The sequence below is a fragment of the Carettochelys insculpta genome, chromosome 21 (genome assembly GCF_033958435.1).
Source record: "Carettochelys insculpta isolate YL-2023 chromosome 21, ASM3395843v1, whole genome shotgun sequence".
Lineage (NCBI taxonomy): Eukaryota > Metazoa > Chordata > Testudines > Carettochelyidae > Carettochelys > Carettochelys insculpta.
In genome coordinates this window covers 25,703,700-25,727,013 of record NC_134157.1, presented here as the reverse complement: position 1 = coordinate 25,727,013, position 23,314 = coordinate 25,703,700, and the positions used below count along the sequence as shown (strand labels likewise).

The window sequence follows — 23,314 nt, the reverse complement described above, 5'->3', positions numbered from 1 at the left end:
CTATTTACCATCTTGTGCTTCTTAAAAGTTCTGGGCTTTCAATTTCTGTTTCTCAGCAGACTAAAAAGTAACGTGTGCAAATACACTTGCTGGATAGGATTGTCTTTATTCTGTGCTCATGTGGTAGTGGATTTTGGTGAAGCACAGCAGTGTTAGCTAAGACATTGTCTGAAGACAGAGGAAGACTGAGGCAGTATAGACAGGAATAGTGGAGTGGGCTGGAAAAAAAAAAAGGGAACATATTATGGAGCATACACAGAGCTTTCCACAGTCCCCCATGGCTTCTGGGACTAAGATAGACCCTATCAGGGACTATTTTTAAGACTTTCTTTCCCTGGGTAAAAAAGGGAAAATGCACTGAGAGTAAGCTGTATGAAAAGATGATGTAGGACTTAGTTGCAAGAATGCAACATCATAAGGAAAACTGCTTACTGGGAGAAAAGGATTTGGATGAAGATGTAGGCATGGTTAACTGGTTTGTAACTTCAATAATTCACTTTGTAATGCATCATTCTTCAAGACTCTTTTAGTATAAGTGTGATCTGATTAGTAAATTCCCACGCTATTTGCTATGTTGATGTTGCTACTAGAAAATAAGTTTAGCTTGGCTAATCCTTACGGATTGTTTAATTAGGTAACTGGGTTTAGAATCTATCATTCAAATATACAATACTGAAAGCTGAATTAAGAGAAATTTAGAGTTGCTAGTTGCCACTGAGTGTCATTTTCTTATTTTATATTACATACCCCTTTCATGGCCACAGATCATAATGGAGATGTCATAAATCTATTCCCTATTTTTCTTCAGCATTACGCAGTTTTTCAAAGGGAACCCTATTTTATACTTTTCTTAAAAGAACAAAAGTGCCAGGGAGTTTAACAGTCTTACTCCAAAACCAAGTGCACTCTAAGTGCAGTCAGTCTTAGTTTTTTTGGTAATTTGATTTAAATCAGTTTTTATGGTGATTTAAATGGTGATTAAAATTGCTTTGACTTAAATCAATGAACCCTGATTTAAATCAATGATCCCTGCTGTGTAATGTCACTCATACCTTATCTTTGAGCCTTTCATAGACATGTGACTGAAATTCAGCCTCAGCTGTGCACACTTTGCTTTAATCGCCAATAAGCAACCTGCCAATAGTTAGTAAAAATCAGAACAATCTGTCTCTCAGTCCTGCATTTCACTGCTGGTTAAGGAGCATTCAGAATCTTAGGAAAAATCACAAATGATTCTTAGTTAAAAACCCTGTTGGCCTGTCCATCTCCTTTCCACTATGGGGACAGCCACATAAGAAAGTGGATGTGAGGATCCACAGATTTTGAAGCTTGGTTTGCAGTTCCCCCGGTAAACTTGGCATTCTGGCTGTCAACTGGCACCCTGCTATTAGCTAGTGGGCTCAGAGACTAATGAAACCCTAGGCTTATCAGCGGCACCACCCACAGGTGTCTCGCCATTGCTCCGTGACTGACCCAACTGCACTATTTAAGCCAGGAGGTGTTTGTGCAAAAGGGTCATTTCCTGGCTGGCTGCTATATCAGACCCTGTCTTTTCACCTGACTTGTCCCTGTACCTTACTTCCTCATCCTGTTTTCTGCCCCTGGGATCTGACTTTTTCAAGGTGCTGTCCCTGTGGTTTATGGTGCCCTAGGTGGAGGTTGGGTGTGTGGGAAAGAAGAGCAAGGTAGGGGCTGCAACTCTGGATGGCCAAGGGAGGGCAGTGGCAGGATGAGAAGACATAGGTGCAGGAACTAGGGGGTGGGGCTGCAGCACCTCCATATTTCACATGGGTTCCCAGCTGCTGCCACCCTCATGGTCAGGGTCTTGGCTGCCGTCTGAGCTTCTGCTGCTAGCCCAGCATCCCACATATGCAGCTGCCGAGGGCACCACCAGGTACCCCAAATGTAGTGATGCCCCACGCAGCTGCATATTCTGTATATGCCTAATGGCAGCCCTGGTTGCCAACTTTGGCTCTGACCCTTGGCTTGACTCCTGACTTCAGTTCTGACCCCTCACTCAGTTTGTGACTCTCTAGCTCTAATTTCTAGTCTGGTCTGATTCCGATCTTGACTCCTAACCTGACTTCTGATTTTTACTCTGACCTTTGGCTCGATTACTGATCCCAGCTCCAGTTCTTGGCTTGACTCTGGCTATGACCGTTGGGTTTGACTACTCAAGCCTAATATGATACTGGCTTTCTGTTGACTACTGTGCAGATTCTTAGTACAGTTTGACTATATTTATATTGTGGTAAACCCGGTGGTAGACCCTTACCTGGAAGCTTCCAGAGCCTTCTAGAAGGACAGTATACTGGGTCCTATTGGGGAATCCATGGAGTGGGCAGGCTGCGCCCGCCCACAACTAAAAGGCCCCTCTTAGAGGGAGAGGGGACCCATTAAAAAAGGTCATGGCCCCAACAAAATGCGGGGGACAACTAAAGAAAAAACAGGGACGGGGGAGGAGGTCAAAGGTTTAGAACAAGGGAACCAGAAGGGGACACCGAGCAGAGAACCCCGGACAGTGTCCACTGTCCCTCGAAGGTGTCAAGAGAGCCAGTGGACACTGCCAAAGGAACTCTGCCCGGATTCTTGAGCGGAGAGAGAAGTGGAAATAGGCCCCACAGTCGCAGGCCTCCCCCCCTGCCAGCCTCCTCTCCCGAGTGTTATAAATGGCTACCTTGGCCATAGCCAGGAGGAGGTCTCGCGACTTGGTGGGGCCATGGAAGGGTGTGCAAGGATAAGAACGTGCAGGGAGAAATGCAGCCAGAACCTCAGCAAGAGGTTCTGGAGGAGCCAAAAGAGAGGCTGCAACCTGGCGCACTCAGTGTAAATGTGCGCCAGGGTCTCCCTTGTGCTGCAAAAGAAGCAACTGGCCAGGAGGGGGGTGAACCGCGCCAGGTACACACCCGTGCTCACCGCCCCATGAAGAATTCTCCAGCTGATGTCCCCAGCGGGCCGCAGGACCAGGGTAGAATAAAGGCTGGCCCACCGGGGCTCCCCACCTTCCGAAGGTGGTAGAAGGTCCCGCCACTTGTGGTCTGGGCGGGACGTGAGGGTGGGGAAGTGGGGTGTGTGAACCACGAGTGAGTACAGATGACGTCGGGGCGCGGTTCGGAAGGGGACCGGCTGCAAGGCATGCAGCTGGCTGGGATGATGCAGGGGAGGGGGGTGGGAAGGCTTGTGGAGCCGGAGGCCCACAGAGAGGTCCGGAAGGCCAGGAGTAAGAGGGGGACGGGGTGCACCCTCTCGTAGGACCCGGCGTAGGTAGACGTGAGCAGCGGGTGGCAAGGCAGCCTTCACCTCCTCGAGTACGCGCCGGGGAGAGCGAAGGGTGGAGAGCCCCATGCGCTGGGCAAGCGCCGGGGCCTCCATCCAGTCTCCCTGGTCGTAGTCCAGGAGGTCTCCGACCCTGGTGATTCCACCAAGCACCAGCCTCCGGCACACTGCAGGGGACTCCGCCGCCTGCACACGGAGGTAGGGGTTGTGTAGCAGGGGCTCCGCGAGGAGGTCTTCCCCCACGGTGGCCCCTAAGGACCTGGAGACTGCGAGCAGCCGCCAGGTGCGGAGGAGGTCCTGGTGGAAGGCCGGCAGCTCCGAGAAGTCTCGCGCATGGCCTCTCAAAGGCAGATAAAGGAGCTGCCAGTCATATCGGAGCCCTCGGAAGCGACGGAGGAAAGCGTGCGCCAGCGTGCTCCATGCTGGACTATCTGTACTAATGCTGTTGAGGAGTCCCTGCAGGGCCCGGAGGCAGAAGACATGGACCTGAGTGTGGAGGCAGGTCAGGCCCTGTCCTCCCTCCTCTGTGGGGAGATGGAGAACCCCTGCAGGGACCCAGTGCAGTCCTGGCCAGAAGAACTCCAGAATTACCTTCTGGAGGGTGGCCAGGAAACCCGGGGGTGAGACAAGGGTGCTGAGACAGGGCCAGAGCATGGGCAGGACTAATTGATTAAGCACACGTGCCCTCCCCCATAGGGAGAGGCACTGGAGCAGCCCCGCCCACCTCCGCAACTGCTCAGCCACCCTGCCCTCTAAATCCTGCCAGTTTTCTGGCAGAGAGGGATGCGTGGCAGATAGGAAGACGCCCAGATAGGACAGCGGACCTGCGCTCCACTGAATGGCCTGAAGCATAGGTGGGAGGCGGCCCGCCTGCCACCCAGACCCAACCACCAGGCCAGAGCTCTTGACCCAGTTGACCCGGGCAGAGGAGGCCGCCGAGTAGATGGCTTGGCAGGCCTCCAACCGCACCAGGTCTCCCAGGTCCTGGACCACAAGGAGTACATCATCGGCGTACGCCGACATGACCAGCTGCAGCTTTGGCTCATGGCGCACCAACCCCATCAACCTTCGCCAAAGGAGACAGAGGAAGGGCTCGATGGCCAGAACGTAGAGTTGGCCTGACAGCGGGCAGCCCTGATGCACCCCTCGCCCGAAGTGGTCAGGGTCCAGTTGAGCTCGACCAGACACTCTGAGGCAGTGTACAGCACCTGGAGAAACCCAATGAAACGGGGTCCGAAGCTGAAGTCCCGCAGCGTGCCCAGGAGATACCTGTGGTCCACCCTGTCGAACGCCTTCTCCTGGTCCAAGGACAGGAGGGCGAACGACAGACGATCCCTACACTCGAGCTCCAAGAGATCCCGGACCAGATAGAGGTTATCGAAGATGGTACGGCCTGGGACGGTGTAGGTCTGGTCAGGGTGGACCATGTTCTGCAGCACGGACCCCAAGCGACGGGAGATGGCTTTGGCGATTATCTTGTAGTCCGTGCCGAGGAGCGAGATGGGACGCCAGTTCCGAAGGTCGCGGGGGTCCCCCTTTTTGGGCAGCAGGGTGAGGACTGCCCGCCTGCACGACATGGGGGGACCCTGCTCTGCAAGGACTCGACCCAGACGCTGAGCAGGTCTGGGCTGAGGACGTCCCAAAACACATGGTAGAACTCCACGGTCAGCCCGTCCATGCCCGGGGATTTGTTGGTGGGCATGAGATGGAGGGCTTCCGAGAGCTTGGCTAGAGTGAGAGGAAGATCCAGCAGGTCCCAGTCGCCCATGCTGACCGAAGGGAGTTGGTCCCAAAGCACTTTGCAGGCCTCAGCGTCAGTCGGATCTGGGGAGAAAAGGGTGGCGTAGAAGGCGTGAGCCCTCTCACACATCTCTGCCGGATCCGTAAGAGGGGTGCCATCCTCCGCGAGGAGGCAGAGGATATATTTCTTGGCACCCCTCTTTTTCTCCAGGGCATAGAAGAAGCGGGAGCTGCGGTCCATCTCCCGAAGGAGCTGGATCCGCGACCTCACAAAGGCCCCCTGTGCCCAAAGGGCGTCAAGGGCCCTGAGCTCGTCCCACTTCTCCCGGTATGTGCCACAGAGGGGTGGATCCCCGGGGCTGGTGGCCAGGCGCCTCTCCAGCTCAAGAACCTCCCGCTCCAGTTGTCCTATCAACGCATCCCGCCGCCGCCTGGCCCCCCCGGGTATAGTCACGGCAGAAGAGCCGTGTGCGCACCTTTCCCAGATCCCACCACCGCCGCGCCGAGGGAAGGGCGCACCGTTGCCTGTGCCAGGCAAGCCAGAACTCCTGGAAGGACACCACGAAGCCCACATCCCCCAGCAGGCTATTATTAAAATGCCAGTAGGCCGACCCCTGCTTCCCTGGTGGAAGGGAAGCCTTCACGGACACCAGGTGGTGGTCCGAGAAGGGGGCCGGCCACACGCTGGAGGAGTGGGCTCGGGAAAGGTGTTGCCGAGTAATATAGATGCGGTCCAACCGGGAGCGTACAGATTTATGGCCCACCACTCGGACGTAGGTAAAGACGGTATCCTCGTCCGGGTGGTGGCTGCGCCAGACGTCCACCAGAGAGTGATGGTCGATGAGCTCCCTGAGGATGTCCGCAGTGGCCTGGCACTGCTCAAGTCCCCGTATGGTCCCGTTCCTCGAGGGTGCAATTGAAATCCCTGCCAAGGACCAGGCACTCGCGAAGATCGATGGAGTTGAGGAAAGCCGCCACCTGCCGGAAGAAGGATGTTCTCTCCGGGCCGGATGTCGGGGCACAGATGTTGAGGAGGTGGAGGGGCAGCGCCTCTATCCATACCCGGAGATACAGCAGGCGGCCTGGCATGACCTCGATGCTCCCCAGCACCTTGGGCTGCAGGTCTGGGGAGAACAGGGTCGCTACCCCAGCCCAATGGGCCGAGAGGTGACTAAGATGGACCCCATCTCCCCACTCCAGCTGCCAACTGGCTTCGGCAGCCAGAGTAGTGTGGGTCTCCTGCAAGAAGGTGACCGAGTACCCCCCCTCCCGGAGGAAGGAGAGCACTCAGCACCTGCGGAGACCCGACCCGCAGCCCCTGGCATTTAATGAGGCAAAGATGATTGGCGCCATTTGGAGGGCCGGGGAGGATCCTCGCCGGAGGGAGCACCAACGGCCCCCGTGGGGCCACGCAGCAAGCCGTGACCGACGCCAAAGGTAATTAAGGCATCACGGAAGCCACGGGCCCGTTGGTAGGCCGTGGCATCCCTCCTCTGAGTCTCCTTGCCCTCTTTTAAAGGGCCCTCACGGACTCTAGGATGGCATGGAAGTCACCCCATCGCTGGAGGACGAGAGCGACCTTGTTCTTGGACCCACGGACGTCGTCCAAGAACTGGTGTATCTCGCCCGCCAGCACATGGGGTGCTGGGGTTTCGGGGTGCCGGGGATCTGTCAGCCCCATTTTCTTGTGGGCCCCGCGGCCGGAAAAAAGGTCGAAGCGGGGAGTGGGGTCTAAGTTTGGGAGGGATGGGGGCGGCAGAGAGAGAGCAGCCCCAGAGGTGCTGGGAGTGGGCAGTACAGCAAAGGCCTCCCGGGCGATCACAGCCTCGGGGGCAGACGTGGGTGGACAAATGTTGGGGTGGAGGGTGGGGAGGATGAGGTTTGGAGGGGAAGGGTCTGAAGGGGGTGGAGGGGGAACAGAGGGAGGAGAAAGGGGCAGGAGTGGCAGAAGAGGGGGAAGGGGAGAGCCTGGAGGGGGGAGGGTTGCAGGTTTTTGGATAGGGCATTGATTGGAGAGGGGAGCAGGGGTGGTGGTAGAGGGAGGGGGGCCAGGGTGGGAGTAGGGCCTGGGATGGGAGCGGAGGGGATCTTGGGAGGGGGAACTTCCATGGGCGGTGGAAGAGGAGTTGGGGTTAGGGGCAAGGTGCCCACGTACTCGGTGGCGGGCACCGACGGGGTGGCGGGAATGGTGGTAGGGTCTTCAGGTCCAGGAGGGGGGAGGGAGGGCATAATGGAAACACCAGTTCTCCCGGGGCTTCCGGGGGCTGGCCAACCCCCGCCGGGAGGTTGTCCCCAATTGAGAGGGGGGGCCACGCCCCGTGATGTCCCAGAGCAGGGAAGGGGGGCAGTTAAAGGGGTGCTAGTGGACAGGGGCAGGGGGAGTGATGGGGGTGGGGAGTAGAGGGATGGCCCGCAGGCCTCGAATAGAAGGCCATCTGTGTCAAGGGCTGCCGGGGTGAGACCCAGAGCCTCGACCTCCTGCGAGAGGAGGGCGAGGCTGAGGCTTACCTCCTCCGGATGCTCCACAGGGGCAAGCTGGGCAGTGGCCGGAGGGGTGTTGGAGGAGGGCGAGGGGACGACGGAGGCAGTCTCTGTTTTTTGAGGCTCCGGCTCCAGGTCAGAAGGGGTAGTGTCCTTTATGGCCGCTGCGGCGACTCCGGCCACCCCCGGCAGACGGTTGGTGGCCGGGGGTTCGATGGGTGGGCTGGGGCTGGCGACTCTTTTTGGTGCTTTGTGGGGCACGCCTGCCCCGTCCTCTGACAGGGTGGGATGCTGGGCACGCGCACTTCCTTTTTCCCCCTACCAGCACCCAGTCCTCCGAGGAGGAGGGCTGGGCAGCAGAGGAGGAAGGGCCAAGGGACTGAGGCAGCAAGGAGGGAGGGAGGAAAGGAGGGGCCGGGACAGCAGGGGGAGGGGACGGCCCGCCCTGGGGTGGGCCCTGCCCAGGTCCTGCCACCGGCCCTGCTTCCCTCTCCTCCGTGGGCCCGGCTCTTGTGCCCGCTCGGGCACCAGCGCCTGCTTCTTCCTGCCCAGCACCATGCGGCCGGGCGCCCTCTGACGCCCGAGCGGCGATGGATCCGTCCGGAACGAGAGGAGGAGAGGCGGTCCCAGGGCCTGTCACGGTCGGGACGCTGCTGGTCTCATGGCTGGCGCCCCCCCCGGGTTGGAGGAGGTCCCGGGCTCCTTTTCACGCCGGGCCAGGGGGCAATCCCTCTGGATGTGCCCCGTCGCCCCGGCACATGAAACACCGGGCCTCCCCCAGGGTGTAAAAGACCCGGTACTGGGCCCCGTGATAGGGCACCAGTATAGCCCCCTCCTGGGCTACCCCGCCCTGTGCTACCGCCAGCGACAGTTGTACCCGAGCCTGCCAGCGGAAAGAAAGCACATGCCAAAGGGTGGGGTCCTTGCAGCCTAGGGGGATGGGGCTCAGGACTGACAGAGGCTGGCCCAGGGTGGCAAGGAAAGGCAGAAGGGCGGAGTTGGGGAGGAAAGGCGGGACGGAGGAGAACACCACCCACACGCCCAGGTCTTCCAGTGGCTCCAGGGGCACGTGCATGCCCCCTACCGCCAAGCCCCTCTCCACTGCCTCCTGGGCGGAGGCCTCTGAAGCCAGGAAGAAGACAATCTTCCCGAACATCAGAGAGGCCGCCACCACGGCTGCGGGCCCCACCACCCATGCCAATGCCCACGCGTAGGTTTCTACTTGGGGCGAGGCAGCCACCAGAAGGCAGCGGACTCCGTGCCTCCTGGTGAGCGTGGGGAAGGGGCCGCGACTGTCGGGGGTGGTAGTCCTGGCGGAGGCGGAGGAAGCAGGGTGTGAGGTGGCACCCGCCACCTGGGTGTACAACTTGGGGGCCAAAGAATCAGAGCCCACAGGCGCGGTGATGGGAACAGGGGGGCAGGGAGAAGGGGCAGCTGCGCCAGATGTTGCAGCAGCTGGGGTAAGAGCCCCCGCCACGGGAGCTTTGGCCTTCTGGGTGGGGCTCTTGCCTTTCTTTTTCCCCTGGCCCTTCCTACTCTTTTGGGGGGTTGGGTTTGGGGCAGGGTCACTGGAGGACACCACGGTGGGGGTGGCAGGAGCCCCGGAGCCTACACCCGCGCCCTCAACCGACGAGATGGCAAGGACCCTGGTGGCCCTGGACGAGGAGGCCACCATTTCAGAAGTGGAAGGGGTGCCAGTGGAGGGAAGAGGGAGGGGGGCATCGCCAGATGGCCCCCCGGTGGTTGTAGAGGCCATTGTGAGGGGTGCAAGGGCGAGGGAATTTATTGGGGTGGAGCACTTTAAGAAAGAGCGGGGGAGGAGAGGAGAAGGGAGGGAGGAAGTGGCTGCCCCTCCCCCACCGGCCAAGCTGAGGACCTGGTCAGATGGGGGTGGGGCAGGAGGAGAGAGGGAGGAAAGGGAGGTGCAAGGGGACCACGACTCCCAGCACAGGGTGGGAAGCGGCTCCTGCAACTGCACTGGGATGTGTGTGTGGGGGGGGGGTTCAATATTTGTAAGTGTGGGGAGGTCAGTGAGTGGGAGGGGAGGGGCTCAGGCACCTAACAGAAGAAGGGGGGAGAGCGTGGGCACAAGGAAGGGGGGGGCAAGGTGGAAGGGTGGCAAAGCCAACCAAAGGAGAGGGGGTTGGGGGAAGAGTGTGCCCACGGGTGCCTGAGGGTGGGCCCACAGCAGCCACTGCAGAGCCCCACAGGAGCAGGAAGGAGGAAGGGGCAGATGATCAGGGTGGGGCCCAAATGGAAAGGGCCCCAGCGGCAGCTGGGTGTGGAGGGGGCGGGGCAGTGAAGGAGGTGGTGGCTGCAGGGGTGGGGCAGGGACCACACCCTAACACCCCACCCCCAACTATGCAGCCACCCCTCTGGAGCCCCGGTGGGGAGGAGGGGCCCCACCCATACTCACCACCCCAAGCCACTCTACACCAAGCTGTGGAGGGAAGCCCAGCCGCCGCCCAAGAAAGCCCCTTCCCTCCTCCGGTGCAGTGAGGATGCAGCGGCCAGTGGATGGAAAGGTGGGCCCAAGTAGAGGGCCAGTAGAGGGCAAGTAGAGGGCCAGCAGGGTCCCCCCCAGAAGATGGAAGGAGGGGGGTTGTCCCCTCCCCGCCAAGAGGCAGGGCAGCAGGAGTCCCCCCTCACACCTCTATCGTAACCCCCTTAGTCTCATCTTTTCTAAGCTAAAAAGTCCCAGTCTCTTTAATCTCTCTTCATATGGGACCCGTTCCAAATCCCTAATCATTTTAGTTGACCAAACAAAACACATGTTCTGAATTTGCTTCCCTAGTTAGAGGTGCCATTGTGGCAGAGACAGACAAGCAGAGAATTCAGTGAGCCATAGAATTCTTACCTATGAAAATTCCATTCGTGAAAACTGAGTTTAGAGTGTGGTTTCTGACAGGACTGTGAGATTCTAGGACGCTGTCATCCAGTAGGTGGCGTGGCTTCTCTGTTGGAAACGTTGCACTTTTACTTTCAACTACACTGAACTGACACATCATACTGGAAAATTGGAAAAGAAAAAAATGCAAAAGCTCTTACGTAATCCGATAACATCCATTCATTCATTCTTTCCACTCAGACTTAGCCTCACCATATAATGATCATAAATGTCAAGAAGTGCTTTCATCACATGCAGTTAAATGGGATTTCTCACTTTTTCCTACTGCTGCATAAAAGCCTAATCAGGCTTTGGATTTTAGGAGTGTGTAAAGTTAATAACTGTTGTATTTATGCAGATGGGAATTTATTACTTTTAATTTATTTAATGACTCCTCACTATGCAAAAGCAATAGGCAGAAATTGGAGTTGTGAGAGGCAGAGATTGGAGACTACCTGCTCCGCAGCTAATCCACATCTGAATGGTCCTCAGTTAACAAAATCAACAGACCTTATGGGAAACTGGACAAGTCACATAAGCTCTCTCTTCAGTCCACCCACTTGGGCAGAAGTAGAAACCTTTAAAAGAGATGCTCTTGCTGTTCTGAGTTTTCCTCAGTAAATAGTAAACAAAGAGTCTCTTCCTAACTTTCAGCTAATATACAGCGCAGAAAGGCCACAACTTTTCAGAACAGTAGTGGTTGCCAAAGAGATTGTATTGTTCCTTGGATGGATCACTGAGATGTTAAAAATCTGTTAGGTACATTAGTTATTCAAACAAATCAAAGTGGACAGTATAAGAATGGCACTGAAGTTCTACCAACTTTTCCTGGCATGGTTAGAACTCTGTGCTGGCATAAAATTTGTATCCACATCCACAAAAATGAGCTGTGCATATCCATGTTGACATCCGCAGATGTGGATATCCGTGGATATCTGCAGATTTGCAAGATTCTAAGCATGGTTTCAGTGAAAACAATAGAAAAGTGTTGGCACCCTTCTGGAAAATCCACATGCATATGAACTAATGCCTGAATCATTCCTATAATACTAAAAAGAGAGAGAGAGGCATCAGAGGAAAACTGTCTGAACTATTCAAGAATTTTCAAGTACTGAATTAAACTCTAATGATGTTTGAACTGGGAGAGCCTGAGACAGTACACAGAACCCACTTGTTTCCCAGGCTGTGACTCTTCCTGTGTCTTGGGACAGGAGGAGTTGGGAGGCCAGCTGCCACTGTTGCATCAGGACAAGTTGGTCTCCTGCTGAACCTCACAGTAGCTGACACCTCTGATGGACCTAAAAATAGAAATAAATTAATGCTGACCACATACAAAAAACAGATTCCAAGGGCTGGATTTTGGTTGTTTTCTTTGGTTTTGAGAGGGCTCAGAAATCCAGTAGAGACTTGCAGAAACAAGGTCTCATGATTAAACAGCCAATATTGGAATTGGACAGTTACAGATCTGAAAAGGCAGCTACATTTATGAAATACTGTCTTGCCTACTGGGTTACACCATCTGTTTCTACAAAGGATCCATCCAATTAAAGCAAAATGGAAATGGAAATCATCCTCAAAACATTCTTGCACATATTTTTAATGACTGGCTCCCGGAAAAAAGTCTTGGCCACTTACACCACTTGGATTTGCCAACACATAACTTGCACAGCTATAAAGTCAGTTTGTGCCTGAGGGGTAGAGCAGTAAGTCTAACAAAACACATGTTCTGAATTTGGTTTGAAACCCCATCCAGCTGTAAACTGTTTGCTCATACTGACTCATAGCATGAATATCTGAGAGGAAGTGGGAGCTTTTCACATAGCTTACAGTCTGACAGATGTGTTATTTCTCAATTATCTGGCATCTTTGGGAACTTAGGAAAGTCTCAATGGAAATTATCCTCTTTCTCAATTCTCAGATTTTATAAAGGTCCATAGTCACTATGGTGATTATACAAGGCTGCTCTCATCCCTTCTCCTAAATGCAGTCTGCAAGAGGCTTGCATTTTGCTCTTGTCCAGGAAGCAGTGAACACTGTTAGCAATTTGTGTTTGGAAATAGGTCAATGCACTTGAGGCTGTTCTTTGTTTCACAGTAAACAGTTATATTTCTCTTGTAAATTGTTTAGCTGTGACTTTAACACTGGTGATGGATTCCAGAGGGATGACTTTGGAAACAGGCTGCTCAGCTTGTCCCCAGTTCAGATATAGCACAAGTATGAGCAGTGCAAGCTTCCCCAATGCTCTACAAACTACACTTCCTTAAAGGTTTGAGGAGAGCTTCGCATCTGTGGCCCATTCAGTTCTTGGTCTGCTGAAACTGTCCCTAAGGGGCCAACTGTGATGGAAATTCTGTGATGTGAAAAGCCAGTCTAAGGGATCAAGCCCACCCCTGCCCTTACATCATGCAAAATTTACATTTGAGCCATCTTTTTGTAGGAAAACTTTCTGGAGACCTGCACATGCTGGAAATAGATAGGTGACATCATCACCCATACTTTTGGTTTAAAATGCTCCTAAATTGAGGTAAAAGAACATTCCATTGCATAATATAACAGCTGGGTATAGAGAAAGACTAATATCAGGAATGGCTGGCCATCTGTCACAGACCAAGCACAATGAACAACCCAGACATAGAATTTGTTCCATTACAGTTTCTCCAGGTTTGGCCTGACAGCTCATGCCAGACTGCAGTGAGTCAAAGAGCACCTACTCCCTCAAGAAAAATCAGTGCATACATTAATAAGAGCAAGCTGCTAACTGACAGGAAAAGAACTGATATTATAAAATTAGATCTAGGTCTTTTTATTGTACAGCCCAGCTGTCAGTCTGGCATGTTACTTATTTTGGGTGAAACAGATTGACTTTGTTGAAACATTATTTACATCATAATTTCTCCATATTGTAAACCCAGACATGGCATCTTGAGCTGCGCCACCAGTAGGAGCAACTCACAATGGCTGCTGTCTGTCAGCAATGGAAAAATTATCTGTGCAGCTTCCCATGAACACTCCATGACACTTTATATCATACTTTTTAGCTGGACAAAGAAGGTCACTAAGGACAAATCAATATAGTGGAAGGAGAGATAGGGCATTGGTTCTTATAAACAAAACAGAGAAAATAAACACTTTAGACAAACAGAATTTATCTGATTTTTGTCTTCTGCCTTTTGTCCCAATGCTTGCCTGAATAGATTCTCTGCTGTATTTGTCCTTGCTACAACTTGTTTATTACATGAATGAAAATTTATGACATAACATTCTGGCAGGGTGAGTCACTTTGGCATATGTGACTTCAGAGAAGGCCTTTTGTCTAAAGGTCAAATACATTTTTAAAAAAATGATTTTTAATAATTTCTTGATCCAGAGATTCAACCAGAACCACATGTTTGGGGATTACAGGAAAATGGCTCTGTGAGCAAAGGTTCTGTGGTATTTTGGATTAAAAAACCCAATGAAACTCAGAGAGGAACACCAAAGCCTCTTTTTAAAGTGCCATTGGCTTCACTTACTGCCTCTGCCATGATGGCAGAGTAAAAATTGAAATCAAAGTACTAAACATGAGCCGTGCTGTGCTCTGATTAGCTTAGTGACAGGGAAGATTTCCAGCCCTAACATAATACTAATAATAATGTACATTTTGCATAGGCCTTGCTAAAATCAAAGCAGATACCAAGCAAGAGTATATTCAGAAAAAGTGTGCGAATTTCTCACAATGAATATAAGAATGGCTATACCAGATGAGACCAAAGATCCATCTAGTCCAGTACTCTCTTATCTGACAGTGAACAATGACAGGTGCCCCAGAGGGAATTAACAGAACAGGTAAGCATCAAGTGATCCATCCTGTTGCCCATTCCAGCTTCTGACAGAGGCTAGGCACTCCATCCCTGGCTCTGATGAACCTATGCTCCATTAATTTACTGAGTTATTTTTTGAACCCTGTTATAACATAGGCCTTCACAACATCCTCTGGCAAGGATTTCCACAAGTTTACTGTGGCTGTGTCTACACTACAAAATAACTTCAAAGTTGTAAGCAACTTCAAAATAGTGTCTACACATGAATGCACTTTCCCCTATTGCAAAGTTAAGCATCTACACACAACTAGTCCCTACTTTGAAGTAAGGGCCCAGGAAATGATGCAGGTCACATGGCCAACAAGCCCTTCCGGGCTCACAGCCAGCTAGCTGACCCCTTAAAGGACCCCTCCCAACACTCACACCTTGAACGTGTTCAAGGCTGCCAGGCTGCAGACAGCAACAGAGCATGTGCTGGGGAGAACAGTTGAGTAACACGCCTGCTCCCACCCTCCCCGAGAATAAAGTCCTGTGCACCCTGGCCAGCCTGCTGGCCATGCAGGTCACCCTCATCTTCCAGTTGTGCGGCTGGGTCGCCGCCTGGAACCCAGTCTGCAGGCCCTGGCCATGGCACTGCTGCCCCTCCCCTGGGCCACCATGATCCAAAGCCGGTGGGCCTTCGCCACCACCAGCGAGTGGTGGGACTGGCTGGTGCTGGAGAACTGGGATGACAAGCAATGGCTGAGGAACTTCAGAATGACCCACCAGACATTCAAAGACCTCTGCCACTGGCTTGCCCCAGTCCTCCAGCACTGAGACACATGGTTTGTTGGCCACCAATTCAGCATCAGCAAAGCCACCGTTGGAGCGGTGATGATTGAGGTAAGTCTGGCTCCCACCACAGATCCACCCTGGGGACAAGGCTGCCGGGCAGGGGCAGGTGGAAGGGAGTCCCTGGTGGGCAGGGGGACCTCCCTGTCTGCATTCATGGACATGTCTTCCTTCCCCCTGCGCAGGTCATCTGAGCCATGAACAGGGTGCTCTTGCCATGAGTTGTGACCCTGGGGGACCTGGACGCCGCCCTCGCCGGGTTTGCGGACCTGGGCTTTCCCAGTTGTTTTGGAGCTCTGGATGGGACACATGGCAATGTGGGCTCTGGACCACAGCAGGGGCATCTACATTAACAGGAAGGGGTACCACTCAGTGGTACTTCAGGCCCTGGTGGACGTAAGGGGCCGTTTCCTGGATGTGTGTGTGGGGTGGCCGAGCAGGGTCCATGACGCCATATGTTCCAGAATTCGTGGCTGGGATACTGGAGGTAGGAGGGCACACATGTCCCCCTGCAGGAGCTCCCTATCGGGGACAACACAATGCCTCCCTGCATTGTGGCTAACACTGCGTACCTGCTGCCCCCGTGGCTCATGTGGTCCTATACTGAACGTACCATGCCGGCCCAGGAAACTGTTAGTAGTTGCCTCAACCATACCAGGGGCACAGTTGATCAGGCATTTGGGTAGCTGAAGGGGAGGTTTTGCAGCCTCCTCACCAGGCTGGATGTCAAACTCCCAAACATCTGTGTGGTCATCGCTGCCAGCTGTGCCCCCCACAACCTCGTGGAGGGCCAGCAGGAGCCCTTCACCCAGGGTTGGGCCACGGATTCGGGGGCCGGGTACGAGCAGCTGCCCTGTGCTGCGAAGCACAGAAGGATGGGGTCACGGTCTGGGAGGCCTTATGCCAGGCCTTCACGCAGGGCCTACCCTGACCCTTACAGCCACACTCTGCACCACTGCCCCCGCCTACTCTCCTATCCCTCATGCTCCCTGCCTCACCGCTCTCCCACAAAGCACCAGGAACACATGGTTAGGGGGGGAACATTTAACTTTAATATTCGGGGAATAAACTTGTTCTGTAAAACCAAACAGAACAACGTGTGAAACTATTTACAGTGCACGGGGGGAATGGTCCACAGGAGGTAGGCAGTGGGCTATGTGAGGCAACTGAACTGGGAGGGGAACTAGGTGTGGAGACTGAACTGGGAGGGGGGCTAGGTGTGGTGACTGAACTGGGGGGCTGAGGTGGGGGAACTGACCTGGAAGAGGGACTAGGTGGGGAGACAGAACGAGGAGGGGAGCTAGGTGGGGGAAGGCTCAGTTACCCAGAAGTGTGGGGGGGCCGGGAGCCACGTCAGCGACGGCTGCCCCTACCGCCCTGGGTCTGGGGCCCCCTGCAGGGCTGAGTAGGGGATGGGACCAGAGGGAGGTAGGCCTGGGGCAGGGGTGCTGGGGGCTTGGCCTCATCAGGGTGTGCAAGGGGGGGGCCACTGGGGCTGGGCCAGGTGCACCTGCTTCACCCAGCAGCTACTGAGCCAGGTGGACGGACGCTGAAAGGTCTGCCAGGAGGTGGGCAGCTGCAGGGGGCAGTGTAGCTGCAGGCCGGGAGGTTGGGCAAGGTGGGTGGCCAAGGCCTAGGCCACGGTGTACAGGCTGCTGGCCAGCTCACGCACATGCCTTGCTCCATCGCCAGCCAATCCCAGAGCACTTCAGTCATCTCCTGTGCGACCGCCTGGTTGGCAGCTGCCTCCTCCTCCCTCCAGTGCTGTCTGAGGGAGGCCCTGCCATGGCTGTGGGTCAATGCTGGCAGGGGCGATAGGGTGGCCACCTGGTGAGCTGTAGCACCTTCCTGATGATGGACCTGTGGGGACAGGGGGACGGCCCATTAGTGCTGGGTCCCAACCCTGGCTCTGCTGGCCCCCATCCCACTCCCCTGCTTCCTGATGGCCCATGAGATCCTGGGTGCCCAGAATTTCCCGCCTGGCAAGGGTTGGCCTGTGTTCTCTTCCCCTCCCCCAGTCGCCAGGTGTGTGGGCTGTGGGACTTTCCTGGTGGTCCCTGTCCCTGGTGACATCCCGCTTGTCCCATATGTACCAGCTGTGACATCCTGGGGCTCAGGCTTGGGCTCAGCTTGGCTGCATGTCCCGGAGGGGATGGCGATGATGAGGGTCCAGTCACTGGAGCTCTTGTTATTGCCCTCGGTCTCGGTTGGCCACGCTGCATGCAGAGGGCTCATTGTGCCAGACGGGCCTGCCTTGTCCTTGTTGTTTGCAGTAGGGGGAGCAGCAAAGTCCACCATGTGCTCTGGGGTGACTGCATCCCTTGGCCCCAGGAATCTGTGCAGCTCCTGGTAGCGGGGGCAGTGGATGGGCTGTGCCCCCAACTGGCTGGCAGAATTGTTGGCCTCAATGTAAGTCTGGCGGAGCTCTTTTATCCGCATGCTGCTGCCAGTGCAGTCAGGGTGTCCTTGGGCGGCGAGGCTATTGGCCAGCTGGTCTGCGTTCCTCTGCTGGGTGCCGGTTTGCCAAAGGACCTCCTCCTCCCCACCCATAGAGTGAACCAATTCTTCAGCTTGTCCTCAGTCCAGGAGGGTCCCCTCCCGGCATGGCCCTTGCCTAGGCACTGTGACCCCTCAGATTTCTCTTCCGAGGCCCCCAGAGGAGGGCAGGGGGCCCTGGCATACTGCTATGGTGGCCAGAGGGTGTGCATGTGGGCTAGTGCTTCAAGCAGGGGCAGTCCAAGTGGGAGTTTGTGCTGCTCCTGCTTGTGGCACCATCTCAACTTCCTGCCTGTGGTTGCCGGGGAGCTGTTTCTTTTAAGATGTCTGGCAGGACCATAGAGCCCTGCATGGGCTGGCCAGAGTGTCTCCATCATCGGCGCGGGGGGTGAGGGGGGGCGGCTCCTTGGCAGACACCTTGCTTTGAAGTAAGGAGTGCAGAGTGTCTATACACACTTAATTTTGAAGTTAAGTTAAAAATTCAGACATAAGGGGGTGGTGACAGAAGGGCTTTTTGCTGGCAGGGGCATGTCCACATAGCCTCTTTCCTGTGGGCACCCCCCTCTGCCAAGAGCAAGCTCTCATGCAACTATACTAATGAGCCATGGGACCATGCTAATGAGCAGCCATTTGCAATTGCAAGGCTGCTCATTAACATGGAGCTGCTGGCAGAGTGGCTCCACGTAGACCCAGCCTAAGACTCTAAAATCCCTCTTGAGTGGTAATAGCTAATCTAGACCCCATCGTTTATATGTGTAGGTGGCACTGTTTTCTAATATGCATTACCTTGCATTCAGCAAAAGTGAATTTCATCAAATGCCACAGTGTTAGGCTGATGTGGTGTTTTACCTGGCACATGGGTGTTAAAATTCATTATATTATGGTCACTACTACCAAGCAATTCAAGCTACATTCACCTCTTGGACCAGATCCTATGATCTACTTAGTACTAAATCAAGAACTGCCTCTCCTTTTGTGGATTTCAGAACCAGCTGCTTCAAGAAAGAGTAATTTAATGTATCAATAATGCTTTGACTTGAAATCTCATCTCAACCCAGTCAATAGACCAACCCTTTAGAAGCAACTATTTTCACACAAGTATCAGAGGGGTAGCCGTGTTAGTCTGTACCTTCAAAAACAACAAGAAGTCTTGTGGTACCTTATAGACTAACAGATATTTGGAGCATAAGCTTTCATGAGCAAAGATCCTCTTCGTCAGCTGCATGAGTGGGATGTGGGGGTTCAGAGGAGGATTTAAAGAGGGGGGTCTCAGTAAAGGGGATAGCCAGAGCTGACAAGATCTATTCAGGCAGGGTGGAAGTGGCCCCTTATCAGAGTTAGTGTGGAGTTGTGAACATCAAGAGAGGAGAAGACAAGTCAGTTCATCGGGGGATGTGTCCCATTGTCAGATGCTAATGTGAAGGTGCGAACATCCAGACCAGAGAAACTCTCTGACTTGTTTTCTCCTCTCTGTAGATGATGGGCCAATTCCATTCTGACTGAACAGACCTTGTCATCTCTGGCCCTCCCATTTACTGAGACCTCTCTTTTTAAATCCTCCTCTGAAACCACCCCCGCGCCCCACTCATGCATCTGACAAAGCTGGTCTTTGCCCACAAAAGCTTATGCTCCAAAATATCTGTTAGTCTATAAGGTGCCACAGGACTTCTTGTTATTTTCACAGAATTTACCATGCTTTCTCACCAGATGTTTTTGAGAGTTAGTTTTGGACAACAGCATGCAACACAATGCTGAAGAAAAGTATTTTTCTAATAATTTACAACATACATATCTCTGGTTTGAGACCCAACATGGAGTCCTTCAGCCCCAAAGAAGAATTTATCTAAAAGTTTAGAGCATATGAAAATGGGAGGATTATACTAAATGTAGCCTTAATGTTTAATATGCCTTCATCTGGCTTTATCAGGTTATCATCATAACTTGTGATAAACTAAAATCCTTACTGACTCCTCTCCACAATGCTTTGAAGGTTTGCTTTCAGAAATAAGTTCAGTTTTAATAGTGCCACCCATGTCTCATTCACAAAACCTTTTTCCTTGGTAGCAGGAGTTTAGAACATCTGATTCCTGTCACAGCATATTAAATAATTATAAATGTGTGAATACATATATCACAGAATGCTATAGAAACAGCAATCATAATAAAAGACTGGCACCAAAATAGATGAGGGAGCAGAGACCCCATTCTAAATTTTACTGGAATATCAGATTGGGGCTTCTATGTAGGTAAGATGAAATAACAATTATACTTGGCATTTATAGATTTAGTACGACTTCCCAGGCAGAGCTACTCATTCTGGCTACGTCTACACTAGCCAAAAGCTTCAAAATGGCCATGCAAATGGCCATTTCGAAGTTTACTAATGAAGCGCTGAAATACATATTCAGCACCTCATTAGCATGCGGGTGGCCACGGCACTTCGAAATTGACACGGCTCGTCCAGACAGGGCTCCTTTTCAAAAGGACCCTGCCTAACTTCGAAGTCCCCTTATTCCTATGAGCAGATAGGAATAAGGGGACTTCGAAGTAGGCAGGGTCCTTTCGAAAAGGAGCCCTGTCTGGATGAGCCACGCGGTGGCGAGCCCCATCAATTTCAAAGTGCCGCAGCCACCTGCATGCTAATGAGGCACTGAATATGTATTTCAGCGTTTCATTAGCAAACTTTGAAATGGACATTTACATGGCCATTTCGAAGTTTTTGGCTAGTGTAGACACAGCCTGTATATATAGCAAAGAACTTGCTGATCACATACTATGGAAACTAAATGTAATAGAATGATACAATTTTTGAGGGGAACCTTGATATAAAGGTGGCTACATCCTGAAAAGATCAAGACAAAAAGGAAATGATTAAAACAGCATTTTTAGCTGGCACAAAGTATAACCAAAATTTCTATTTCACTCAACCTCTTGTCGATAATATAAGGGATTTTAAATTTGGTCATGGAAATCTCTTCTTCAGCATACCTCTATTACAAAGTGTGTATGTGCTAATTCATTGATATTCATAGTTGTTTAACACTAAGATGAATTCAGTTTCCATTCTGGATATCTAGAAAATTTGTTTCCTGAGAAAAAATACTTAGTTGTTGCTATAGTATAGTTTTCAATTTAACAATGCATTTACACAGGGCTGCTACACAATAGGATCTCAAAATACAATCAAAAATCTAAAATGCAGCAGTTCTGATGGTCTAAGATCTTCACAACCTTTTTTTTTCTAATGTGAAAAAAGTCAAGTTTTGTAAAAGTAAGTAAATGGCTTAAAATTGGTAGCAATCCACTGTAGCAACAAACAAACAAACAAACAAAACAAGGACAACCAAAAAATAAAACCACTTTGCGTCAAAAAATGAACAGGGAAGATTCTGTCCTGAGACAGTAATGAACAAGTGACTGTGAAGTTGATCAAATATGTGAACAAATATCTCAGGCAGGATGTGGCTTAAAGGTTGTGTCTACACCAGCCCAAAACTTCGAAATGGCCATGCAAATGGCCATTTCGAAGTTTACTAATGAAGTGCTGAAATACATATTCACAGAATCACAGGGCTGGAAGGGACCTCAGGAGGTCACCTAGTCCAGCCCCCTGCTTCAAGCAGGATCAACCCCCACTAAGTCATCCCAGCCAGGACCTTGTCCAGCCGGAACTTAAAAACCTCAAGGGATGGAGAATCTACCACCTGTCTAGGCAACACATTCCAATGCTTCACCACCCACCTGGTAAAGTAGTTTTTCTTAATATCTAACCTACACCTCTCCTCCTTCAGCTTCAGACCATTTCTCCTTGTTCTGCCATCTGACACCACTGAGAACAGTTTTTCACCCTCCTTTTTAGAGCTCCCCTTCAGGAAGTTGAAGGCTGCTATTAAATCACCTCTAAGTCTTCTCTTCTGTAAACTAAACAAGCCCAAATCGTTCAGCCTATCCTCACAGGTCTTGTGCTCCAGACCCTTAATCATTTTTGTTGCCCTTCGCTGAACCTGCTCCAGCAAATCCACATCCTCTTTATACTGGGGGGCCCAAAACTGGACCCAATATTCCAGATGTGGCCTCACCAGCGCTGAGTAAAGAGGAATAACAGCTACTCTAGATCTGCTCGAAATGCTCCTCCTAATGCACCCTAATATGCCTTTAGCCTTCTTGGCTACAAGGACACACTGTTTACTCATATCCATCCTTTCATCCACCATAATCCCTAGGTCTCTTTCCATCATACAGCTGCTGAGCCATTCGGTCCCCAGACTACAACAATGCTTGGGATTCTTCCACCCCAGGTGCAGGACTCTATGCTTCTCCTTATTGAACCGCATCAGATTTCTTTTGGCCCAGTCCTCCAATTCATCCAGGTCACTCTGGATTCTCTCTCTACCCTCCAATGAATCTACCTCTCCCCCTAGTTTTGTCTCATCCGCAAACTTGCTGAAGGTGCAATCCAGTCCCTCATCCAGGTCATTAATAAAGATGTTGAATAACACCGGCCCCAGAACCAAGCCTCATTAGAATGCCCTCATATTCAGCGCCTCATTAGAATGCCAGCAGCTGCAGCACTTCAAATTCGATGCAGCTCACCGCCGCGTGGCTCGTCCAGATGGGGCTCCTTTTCGAAAGGACCCCACCAACTTCCAAATCCCCTTATTCCTAACAGCAGATAGCAATAAGGGGACTTCGAAGTAGCCGTGGTCCTTTCGAAAAGGAGCCCCATCTGGACAAGCTGCATGGTGGCGAGCCACGTCAATTTCAAAGTGTCGCAGCCGCCTGCATGCTAATGAGGTGCTGAATATGTATTTCAGTGCTTCATGAGTAAACTTTGAAATGACCATTTGCATGGCCATTTCCAAGTTTTTGGCGAGTGTAGACATGGCCAAAATGTTTTAAATAACATATAGATTCAAGTGCAAATCTCCTATCAAAACAGGGAGAAAGAGATTACTTATTAGTAAATGTATTTTATTAAGAGTTAATGTAGCAGGGAGCGCAATTCACATGACTGACTTTAAAGAAGATCTTGAACAACAATATTAAGATATGAAGCTGCAATAATTATAATTCCATTTAAGGGGACTAGAAGAGCTTTCAAATGGAACCAATATTGTGACCATAAGGATATGTCTACTCTAGCCCCCCCTTTCAAAAGGGGGATGCTAATGAGGCACTTGGGGATATGCTAATGAGGCACTGCAATGAATAAGAAGATCCTCATTAGCATAATGGTGGCCATGGCGTTTCTAAAGTCCCACTTTCGATCACGCACACCTCCTCTATGCTGGTTCCTTTCAAAAGGACTCTGCACACTTTGAAATTCCCTTATTCCTATTGGGTTACAGGAATAAGGGGATTTCAAAGTGTGCAGGGTCCTTCTGAAAAGGACCCCACCTAGACCAGCTGTGTGGGATTGAAAGCAGCACTTTCGAAGGGCTGTGGCTGCCTTTATGCTAATGAGGTGCTGTATATTCATTGCGTTGCCTCATAAGCACATCCTGAAGTTCCTCATTAGCATCCCCCTTTCAAAAGAGGGGCCTAGTGTAGACATAGCCTAAGACACTAATAAAACCCTAAACTTGATTAAGAAAATGGTGAAGCCTTTTTTAATGTAGGCATGAAGAGTGGATGACTCAGACTGGCAACAGGTTATGGAGTCTTTCACTTCTAAAGCAGTTGTTTCAGTCAGACTCAGGAAAAGGGGCTAACTAGCATGTGGGGGAAGATAAAAATGCAGGGAAGTATGGCCCCTTTCACCTTAGGGCACCAGTTCAAATCTGACTGCCTGGTAATGACTGAC

The 23,314-nt window shown here is 52.0% G+C and overlaps 1 protein-coding gene across 3 annotated transcripts in view; it reads right to left on the bottom strand.

Annotated features, from left to right (window-relative positions):
- Positions 1-23,314, bottom strand: part of RALGPS1 (Ral GEF with PH domain and SH3 binding motif 1) — a 445,865-nt gene that overhangs the window by 19,795 nt on the left and 402,756 nt on the right. For all 3 annotated transcript variants that reach the window (XM_075015701.1, XM_075015700.1, XM_075015702.1), the window contains 2 exons: positions 11,556-11,682; positions 10,355-10,506 (listed from right to left, as the gene is read on the bottom strand). In XM_075015701.1, coding sequence (XP_074871802.1) covers positions 10,355-10,506; positions 11,556-11,682 — 279 coding nt within the window. The remainder of the gene's footprint in view (positions 1-10,354; positions 10,507-11,555; positions 11,683-23,314) is intronic.